At 52.6% G+C, this 10,509-nt stretch overlaps 1 protein-coding gene across 1 annotated transcript; it reads left to right on the top strand.

Moving 5' to 3' along the window:
• ABHD15 (abhydrolase domain containing 15) lies at window positions 1-9,824 on the top strand. Its single transcript, XM_056865007.1, is given in 6 exon segments — window positions 1-213; window positions 4,979-5,073; window positions 5,704-5,779; window positions 5,781-6,556; window positions 9,291-9,772; window positions 9,775-9,824. Coding segments are annotated over 6 exon segments (1,692 nt in total).
• Window positions 9,825-10,509: the final 685 nt, after the last annotated feature.

Genomic DNA, 10,509 nt, shown 5'->3' with positions numbered 1-10,509 from the left:
ATGCGGCCCGGCCTGCCCGGCGGGTCCCCTCGCTGCTGGCGTGGCGGGGGCGGGACGGAGGGACGGAGGGAGGGAGGGAGGCGGCCGCGCCTGGGGCCGCCCTTTGGCCCCGGACGAGCCTCGCCGGCCTCGCCGCCCCTTCCGAGCCGCCCGGCCCAGCCCCTGGCTCCCTGCCTGCCTGCTGTCGCAGGACCAACCAGGCGGGGTGGGGGCGTAAGTGGGTGGGGAGGGGGGTGCCTTGAAAAAAAACACGCACGCGATTTGGGGGGGGGTTTGGGAACGGAGGCCAAGCAAAGAATCCTAGAATCCTAGAGTTGGAAGGGACCCCCAGGGTCATCTAGTCCAACCCCCCTGCACGATGCAGGGGATTCACAACTACCTCCCCCCCGCACCCCAAGTGACCCCTACTCCACGCCCAGAAGAGGGCCAAGGCGCCCTCCCTCTCGCGATCTGCGTAAGCTCATAGAATCAGCGTTGCTGACAGGCGGCCATCAAGCCTCTGCTTAAAAACCTCACCGGGAATTCACAACTACCTCCCCACCCCACCCCAGGTGACCCCTACTCCACGCCCAGAAGAGGGCCAAGGCGCCCTCCCTCTCGCGATCTGCCTAAGCTCATAGAATCAGCGTTGCTGACAGGCGGCCATCTAGCCTCTGCTTAAAAACCTCACAGAGAATTCACAACTACCTCCCCCCCACACACCCCAAGTGACCCCTACTCCACGCCTAGAAGATGGCCAAGGTGCCCTCCCTCTCGCGATCTGCCTAAGCTCATAGAATCAGCGTTGCTGACAAATGGCCATCTAGCCTCTGCTTAAAAACCTCACCCAATCCTAGAGTTGGAAGGGACCACCAGGGTCATCTAGTCCAACCCCCCTGCACGATGCAGGGAATTCACAACTACCTCCCCCCCACACACCCCAAGTGACCCCTAATCCACACCCAGAAGATGGCCAAGGCGCCCTCCCTCTCGCAATCTGCCTAAGCTCATAGAATCAGCGTTGCCGACAGATGGCCATCGAGCCTCTGCTTAAAAACCTCACCAAATCCTAGAGTTGGAAAGGACCACCAGGATCATCTAGTCCAACCCCCCTGCACGATGCAGGGAATTCACAACTACCTCCCCACCCCACCCCAAGTGACCCCTACTCCACTCCCAAATGATGGCCAAGGTGCCCTCCCTCTCGCGATCGGTTTAAGCTCATAGAGTCAGTATTGCTGACAGGCGGCCATCTAGCCTCTGCTTAAAAACCTCACCCAATCCTAGAGTTGGAAGGGACCACCAGGGTCATCTAGTCCAACCCCCCTGCACGATGCAGGGAATTCACAGCCAGTGAATTTTACAAGTATAGTTAATGAATTATAGATAAAATGTAATGTAGTTTATATAATGATAGTTTTAAGGTAATTTTAAATACTGTCAGAATACTTCTCCGGAAGTCTAGTGGTGGTGGGACACACAAGGTGGGTGGTGGTTATTTGGGCACTGTTTATAATATTATAATAGAAGATGTAAAACTGTAGTATAAGTGCTCTTTTTGTATTTTATGTATTTTTGTATTTTTGTTTTTCTTTTTAGTTATTTGTTTATGTGATTAATAATTTGTTATGTTTTTATTTTACTTTATTTTTTATTTTTTATAAAAATTAATAAAAAATTATATTAAAAAAACCTCACGACATTTTGGGGGAATTTGGGAACGGACGCCAAACAAAGAATCCTCGAATCCTAGAGTTGGAAGGGACCACCAGGGTCATCTAGTCTAACCCCCCCTGCACGATGCAGGAAATTCACAACCAGTGGCGGACTGGGTCTGAAATTTTGGTTGTCAGGAAACCCACAACTATAAGGCTATGATTTAATTTTTATTAATTTTTAATATATTGTCTAATGTTTGAGGGGGAGCACTTCATCAGGGAGCACTTGCCATCGGGCAAGCTGACATAATGGCCAGTCCGCCACTGTTCACAACTACCTCCCCCCCACACCCTCGGTGACCCCTACATGCCCAGAAGATGGCCAAGATGCCCTCCCTCTCATCATCTGCCTAAGGCAGGGGTGGGGAACCTTTTCTCCGCCAAGGGCCATTTGGATATTTATAACATAATTCGTGGGCCATACAAAATTATCATGCATTCTGGCCCTGCCTCCTTTAACCCCTCCGTTGTCGCCACTTCCATCCCCAGCCCTCTTGTAGTGCAGAGGGAATACGTTCTCCATGGCCTGGGCGGTCCTAGCAGCTCCATAGCTAATGACTCTTCTGCAAGGGGGGGAAAGGTTCCTTTTCTCGGCAAAACAAACTCACATCTGCCTTGAATAGAGGCTATTCCTGTCTGCGTGAGGGGTCGGATCACTAGTCTTAGATCCTTCTGAGCTAGAGATCTGCCAGAACCCATGAAGGGCCAGACCAAATGATTTCGCGGACCTTAAACGGCCCCCAGGCCTGACGTTCCCCATCCCTGGCCTAAGGTCATAGAATCAGCATTTCTGATAGATGGCCATCGAGCCTCTGCTTAAAAACCTCCAGGGAAGGAGAGCTCACCACCTCCCGAGGAAGCCTGTTCCACAGAGGAACCGCTCCTAATTGTTGGAAAGTTCTTACTAATGTCTAGACGGAAACTCTTGATTTAATTTCAACCCCTTGGTTCATAAGAAAGTTTATGGGAGGCGCCCAGGAAAAGGAACCAATAACAAATGGGGGGGGGGAACCACTTTTTTTGGAGGGAGGGAAATAAAAGGCACAGAATGCAAGAAGGGAGGGGGGAGCCCTAAGAGGCGGTAAGACCCTGCTTTTCACTGCTCAGCCCTGGGCTTGGCCAGCCAAGGGTTAACGACACCCACCTGGAACTAGGGTTGCCGCCTTCCGGGTGGGACTGGAGATCTGGAATTACAACTGATCTGCCGACCACAGAGATCAGTTCCCCTGGAGGAAATGGCAGCTTTGGAGGGTGGTCTGACTCTATGCAGTTATGTCCCTCCCCTCCCCAAACACCACCCTCTTCCTGCCAGGTACCACCCTAAATCTCTAGGAATTTCCAAACACGGAGTTGACAACCCTATCTGGAATGCCCACCCCGATGCCGCAACTGGGAGGGGGGAGAGGAAAACAGTCAGGAGTGGGCAGTCTGCATTTGCCCAGATGCCCACTACTCTTGGCTGGGGATGGGTCATTTGCTGTCATTTCAACCCGGGGCTCCAGTCAGGGTGCTGCAAGGGTTATCTAACCACCCTTACCAGTGGGCTGTCCTGTTGCACATCTGAGTGTTGACTTGGGTTGGGGGGGGGGGGTTCAACTCTTAAGATCTGTGCTGGTTCCTTAAGCAAGTGTGTTATAAGTATGAAGCCAGGAGCCTGCAGCTGGGGGGTGGGGAGAAGATAAATCTCTCCCTCGTCCTGCCTCTGCAGCATCTTCGAATGCTTGTCCAAGTTACCTAGGGCTAGTTGAAGCCTCAAAAGGGCTGGGAACTCCTGAAAGACTAACCGTCTGCGGGGGGCAAAGCTTCTGTCACCCTATTCGGAAGCGACTTGACTGGACTTAACACACACACAGACCTGTTTGGATTTACAGTGGCTCAAGGTTGTTTGCTGAACTGGGCTGCCGTTCTGGCCTGAATCCTTGTTAAATCATCTGTGCGGCTAAGGCAGCTAAGGGATGACATGATAGAGGTCTATAAAATTATGCATGGTTTGGAGAGAGCGAACAGGGAGAAGCTTTTCTCCCTCTCCCATCAGACTAGAACGCGAGGTCATCTGTTGAAGCTGGAGGGTGACAGATTCAAAACACATAAAAGGACATATTTTTTCACACAACGCATAGTTAAATTGTGGAACTCCCTGCCCCAGGATGTGGTGATGGCTGCCAACTTGGAAGGCTTTAAGAGGGGAGTGGACATATTCATGGAGGAAAGGGGTATTCATGGCTATTAGTTAAAATGGATACTAGTCATGCTGCATACCTATTCTCTCTAGTATCAGAGGAGCATGGCTATTATATTGGGTGCTGTGGAACACAGGCAGGATGGTGCTGCTGCAGTCGTCTTGTTTGTGGCTTCCTAGAGGCACCTGGTTGGCCACTGTGTGAACAGACTGCTGGACTTGATGGGCCTGGGTCTGATCCAGTAGGGCCTTTCTTATGTTCTTATGTGCGGTCACGGCCTTAAGGTACCTTGCAAATACTGCACTTCAGCTAGTCAGTATTTACAGTTGGACATGCATTCACATGAACACATGAAGCTGCCTTATACTGAATCAGACCCTTGGTCCATAAGTCAGTATTGTCTACTCAGACCGGCAGCGGCTCTCCAGGGTCTCAGGCAGGGGTCTTTCAAGTCACCTACTTGCCTAGTCCCTTTAACTGGAGATGCCAGGGATAGAACCTGGGACCTTCTGCATGCCAAGCAGGTGGTGTACCACTGAGCCCCAGCCCTTCCCCACTCTTACCCCCGCTAAGGTTTACTTTTACTCTGAAAGAGAACGCTGACCAGTGCCTGAAACGGTCACAAGCCTCAGTCTTGGCACAATTCACTGCTCTGAGCAGGTCTTCCAGCTAGCTGGAGGCTGGCCCAGAGCAGAGATTCCTACAGAGACACAGCAGGCAGCATCTGCTGGGGAAGGATGCTATGAGCTCACAAGACCCTTTAACTATTTAACTAAGGTTTCTTGCAGCTGCTTCCTCTCCTCTCCCTGGCAGATCTGTCTGCCGAGACTATTCCAGCTTCTTCCCCAAAAGAAAGCCAGAGCCCGGAGGCACCTTTAAGACTAACAAAACATATTGCAGCAGACACTTTCCTGAGTTGGAGCTCACTTCATGCATCTGCCTAATGGATGTGTTATTCAAAGAGTCTGATTAAATGAACTCAGAAGGGTGAAACCTGCTGGTGTACCGGCTGTGAGTCTAAGGTGCCGCTGGACTCCTGTTGTCTTTTGCAACTACAGCCTAACATGGCTGCCCCTAACGCGGGGTTCGTTTCTTCCCTAGCACTTGCCTCTGCATCGAGCTCATTCCCCCGAGTGGGAATGGGGCCAAGCAAAATGCAGAGATGATGGTTTCATCCGCACTTTGCACGCGCACAGGTGATGAGATAAAGAAGAAGAGTTGGTTTTTATATGCCGAGGCCGACTTTCTCTACCACTTAAGGGAGAATCAAACCGGCTTACAGTCACCTTCCCCTCCCCTCCCCACAACAGACATCCTGTGAGGTAGGTGGGGCTGAGACAGTGTGACTAGCCCAAGGTCACCCAGCTGGCTTCATGTGTAGGAGTGGGGAAACAAATCCAGTTCACCAGATTAACGTCCACCGCTCATGTGGAGGAGTGGGGAATCAAACCTGGTTCTCCAGATTAAAGTCCACTGCTCCAAACCACCACTACACCACACTGGCCTGGATAGCCTCGCCCTGTATTCCAGAGCAGCGGCTTGTTCCCATAGGACGGGCGGGACAGAAAAAAAATTCAGCCTCTGGTTAAACAAAGGAAAGAGAGAGAGAAAGAGATGGCTGTGCCATCCACCACAAACTCCCAGCAGTGCCTCAAGCAGGGAGGGCAAAGAGTTTTGGGAGCAGAAAAGTTAAAGTTTAACCCTTCTAGGACCCCCCCTCCCCGCAACGCAGAGACAAATAAATGATTTGCTAAGCAACCAAGCACAGGGCAGGGCTGGCACAGTGCAGGCTGCAGGGGATTCAGCCTTCCATGCTTTCCTACGAGGCGCCCAGCTGCAGTGGGACCAATGGTGGTTTGGACAGTGGGGCTAGTGATCCTTGGCCTGGTGGCTTGGGAGACATTGGCGCATCAATAGCAGCCAGGAACGGTGGCAATGGACCATGGAGGAGGAAGCAGAGGAGCACAGCCCGAGGGGGAAAGGTACCAAGGGGTCTATTGTCGGGGACTGCCAGCTGATCTGCAAGCCCTCTGCTCTCGCCCTGGCTTTGCTTAAGAACCTCCGCGAGTCTGCTCACCTGGAGGCCTGGCGATGGTCATGGAAGATGTGGCCCTATTTACAGACTGTCAAGCAACTCCTGTGGCCCCCGGACCGCCCGCTGGAGTTTGCCAGGGACCATCTCCATGTGGTGGACAACAGCCTTGTTGCCTTGGACTGGGTAGTAGGGCCGTGGCACAAAAGTGAGAAAGGATCGAGCACGGCAGAGTCCGCAGTGCTCCTGGTCGTGCCCAATACTGCGGGCAAGATCACCAGGAACCTCACCCAACTGTGCCAGCTGGCTCTCGAGCAAGGCTACTACCCGGTCATCTTCAACAGGCGTGGGCACAACTGTTGCCCGCTGACCAGTGCGCGGCTGCAGCCCTTTGGTGACCCATCAGACCTGAAAGAAGCGGTCGCGTACATCCACTTCCGGCATCGGACCGCCGCGCTCTTTGCCGTGAGCGAGGGCTCCGGCTCGGGCCTGCTGCTCTCCCTCTTGGGTGAATGCGGTTTATCCTTTGACCTTTGCGGAGTGGCCTGCATCTCCCCCTTGCTCAAGTGCCAGGACTGGTTCGAAGCCGGCAGCCCTTGGTTGTGTGAATGGACCCTGCTCCTGTACCAGAAGAGAGTCATCAGCAGGTGGGTGCTCCCTGGGGTTGCCAACCTCCAGGTGGTAGCTGGAGAGCTCCTGCAATTACAACTGATCTCCAGACGACAGAGATCAGTTCCCCTGGAGGAAATGGCCGCTTTGGCGATTGGACTCTATGGCATTGAAGTCCCTCCCCAAACCCTGCCCTCCCCAGGCTCCATTCCAAAAACCTCCCGCCAGTGGCAAAGAGCGAGGGACCTGGTAACTAGTGTTGCCAACCTCCAGGTACTAGCTGGAGATCTGCTGTTACAACTGATCTCCAGCCAAAAGAGATCTGTTCACCTGGAGAAAATGGTATCTTTGCCAATTGGAGTCTATGGCATTGAAGTCCCTCCCCCCTCCCCCGCCCTCCTCAGGCTCCGCCCCAAAAACCCATCAGTGGCGAAGAGGGACCTGGCAACCCTACTGGTAACCCTAATTCCCCTGGAGAAAGCGGCTATTATACCCTACTGAGGTCCCTCCCCTCCCCAAACCCTGCCCTCCCCAGGCTCCACCCCCAAAATCTCCAGGTATTTCCCAACCCAGAGTTGGCAGCCCTAGTGCTCCCCAAACCTAGGGGTAGGTGGGGCAGAAGCCCCCTTTGTGCAATTGCCCAGGTGGCCTAAGAAAGATCACAAACACTGCTGAATGTATAGATTATTACTGGGGATGCATCCTGTGCTTAGAAATACATCCAAATAGAAATTATGCAGCCAAATTTAACCCAGACCCGGCTGCGATGGGTGTAATTGTGTGCTGTCAAATTGCAACAGATTTTAGTGACTACAGGACCCTGGAGCTTTCGAGGCAAGAGAAATGGTTGCCATTGTCTTTAGTGTAGTGTTGCCAACCTCCAGGTGGTGGCTGGAGATCTCCTGGAATTACAACTGGTCTCCAGACAACACAGATCAGTTGCCCTGGAGAAAATGGCTGCTTTGGAAGGTGGACTCTATGGCATTATACCCTGCCGAGGTCCCTCCCTCTCTCCCCTGTCCAGGCTCCACCCCCAAAATCTCCAGGAATTTCCCAACCCAAAGCTGGCAACCCTACTCTGGATAGCAACCCCAGTCTTTCTTGCTGGTCTCCCATCCAGGTAGGAGGAGAGGGCTATTCATGGCTACTAGAAAAATGGATACTAATCATGATGCATACCTATTCTCTCCAGGTTGGCTTTTATATGCTGACTCGGCTTACAATCACCTTCCCTTCCCCACAGACACCCTGTGAGGTAGGTGAGGCTGAGAGAGAATGACTTGCCCAAGGTCACCCAGCTGGCTTTGTGTGTAAGAGTGGGGAAACAAATCCAGTTCACCAGATTAGCCTCCACCGCTCATGTGGAGGAGTGGGGGAATCAAACCCGGTTCTCCAGATCAGACTCCACCGCTCTTAACCACTACACCACGCTGGCTCTCTTGTTTGATGGCCCTCCAGAGTAACTGGTTGGCAGTTGTGTGAGCAGGATGCTGGACTAGATGGCCCACTGGTCTGATCTGGCAGGGCTCTTCTTAGGTTACATGGGTTAGCTGCCCTCCCGCCCCATTTCCCCTTTCCCCCCTTTCTCTCTTCCTTTTTCCAACCCTTCCTGCTTTCTTTTCCTTTGTCTTAGTGCCTTCTCCATCCCTGTTGCCTTTTCCTGTCCTTGGGCCGGTGGGCCTCTCAGAGGTTATTGGCCTTTCTGGTCTCCATCGTTGGCCAACCTCCTTGTAGAGAACTTTAATTGATAGGAGCCAGTCATTGAGTTTGGGTGCCACCTGTATATTTTACCTGGGTTATAGTTCTAAAGTTTTTTCTATATGTTTTAATGCTGATGTTCTACATATGATCTATTGTGCTTGTTCTGTTGTAAGCCGCCCTGAGCCCGGCAGTGCTGGGGCAAGCAGGTTATAAATCTAATAAATAAATAAATAAATAAATAAATAAATAAATAAAATGGCAAGTAGGAAGGTAGAGATCTCTGGCAGCCAAGCTCACCTGCACTCGAGCAGGAGAGGAGTGCAAACAGACACCTACCTTACTACAGTTAGAGAAGAAGAAGCAAAGGTTGGACAAGACTAGAGGGGGGGAGCCCTTCTCCATCCCCTCATAACCTCAGCCTGCAAGCTGAGCTGATCTCCTTGGAGCGACTCAGCCTTCATAAGAACATAAGAAAAACCCTGCTGGATCAGCCCAAGGCCCACCAAATCCAGCAGTCTGTTCACACAGTGGCCAACCAGGTGCCTCTAGGAAGCCCACAAACAAGGCGACTGCAGCAGCATTGTCCTGCCTGTGTTCCTCAGCACCTCATATAATGGGCATGCTCATAAGAACATAAGAAAGGTCATGCTGGATCAGACCAAGGCCCATCAAGTACAGCAGTCTGATCACACAATGACCAACCAGGTGCCTCTAGGAAGCCCACAAACAAGGTGACTGCAGCAGCATCCTGCCTGTGTTCAACAGCACCTAATATAATAGGCATGCTCATCTGATCCTAGAGAGAACAGCTATGCATCATGACTAGTATTAATTTTTACTAGTAGCTATGGATAGCCCTCTCCTCCATGAACATGCCCACTCCCCTCTTAAAGCCTTCCACATTGGCAGCCGGAGGAGACTCCTAGCTAGCAGATTGTTCAGCAGCTACTCCGTGTGCCTTGAGCCTGCTGCTTGTGCTGGCTCTGCTGCTGCTTTCCTTCATCACTGGTCCTGCCCTCCCACCCCCACTGTGGCTGATCCAGCACGGTCCTTCTTGTGCCCTCTTTCTAGGTACGCTGAGGCCTTGAGGGAGGTGGTGGAGATGGAACGAGTGGTGGGGAGCCGCTCGCTGCGGGAGTTCGAAGAAGCCCTCTTCTGCCGCAGGAGGAGCCAGGCCCTGACGTGGGAAGCGTACTGGGGCTGCAACGAGCCCCTGCGGGATGCCGACGAAGTGGCTGTGCTGGTCCTGTGCGTCTGCAGCGCAGACGACCCCATCTGAGGGCCACCCGTTAGGACCCTCCCGTGGGAACTCTTCCACACCAACCCTCATTTCTTCCTGCTCTTGGCTCCACACGGGGGGCACTGCAGCTTCCTTCGGAAGAGCCCTTTGCCATCCGCTGCCTCTTGGGGGAACGCGGTGGCCCTGGAATACCTGGGGGTTTTATCCAGGTTCTTCCAGGCAGAGGCACGGATGAGAGGGAGGCCACGCCGGAGGGGGCCGGTCATCCTGCAGCAAAGTTGTCAGGGTGTTTGTCTGAACAGCGAAGGCTTGCCAGCCTTGATTTCCAGGACAGCTTCAGCTGGCAAAGGTCATACACTCACTGAGAGCTGGCAGAAATACCAGGAGAGGCAGGGACTGCAAGGAGGGCAGTTCTTCAGCTGGGCGCTCTGCACCAGACGCTTTTGTGTGCAGCCCCAGGTTGGATTGCCAGCAGCACCTCCAAAAAAACGCCCCAGATAACACATTCTAAGGCCTTGGAGAGCTGCTGCCAGTGAGACCAGCCACCACTGACTTAGAAGGACCAATGATCATTTTTAAAACCGTCTTTTATACCCCTCCTTTACGTAAGAGCATAAGAAAAGCCATGCTGGATCAGGCCAAGGCCCATCAAGTCCAGCAGTCTGTTCACACAATGGCCAACCAGGTGCCTCCAGGAAGCCCACAAACAAGACGGCTGCAGCAGCACCGTCCTGCCTGTGTTCCACCGCACCTAATAGAATAGGCATGCTCCTCCTTTGATCCTGGAAATAATAGGTATGCATCATGATGAGTATCCATTTTGACTAGTAACCATGGATAGCCCTATCCTCCACGAACATGTCCACTCCCCTCTTAAAGCCTTCCAAGTTGGCAGCCATCACCACATCCTGGGGCAAGGAGTTCCACAATTTAACTATGCACCGTGTGAAGGAATACTTCCTTTTCTTTGTTTTGAATCTCTCACCCTCCAGCTTCGGCAGATGACCCCCTCATTCTAGTATTATGAGAGAGAAAAGCTTCTCCCTGTCC

This window comes from Euleptes europaea, chromosome 19, assembly GCF_029931775.1.
Source record: "Euleptes europaea isolate rEulEur1 chromosome 19, rEulEur1.hap1, whole genome shotgun sequence".
Taxonomy (NCBI): Eukaryota; Metazoa; Chordata; class Lepidosauria; order Squamata; family Sphaerodactylidae; genus Euleptes; species Euleptes europaea.
Note: the sequence above shows the minus strand (reverse complement) of the source record. Positions and strands in the feature narration are given on the sequence as shown.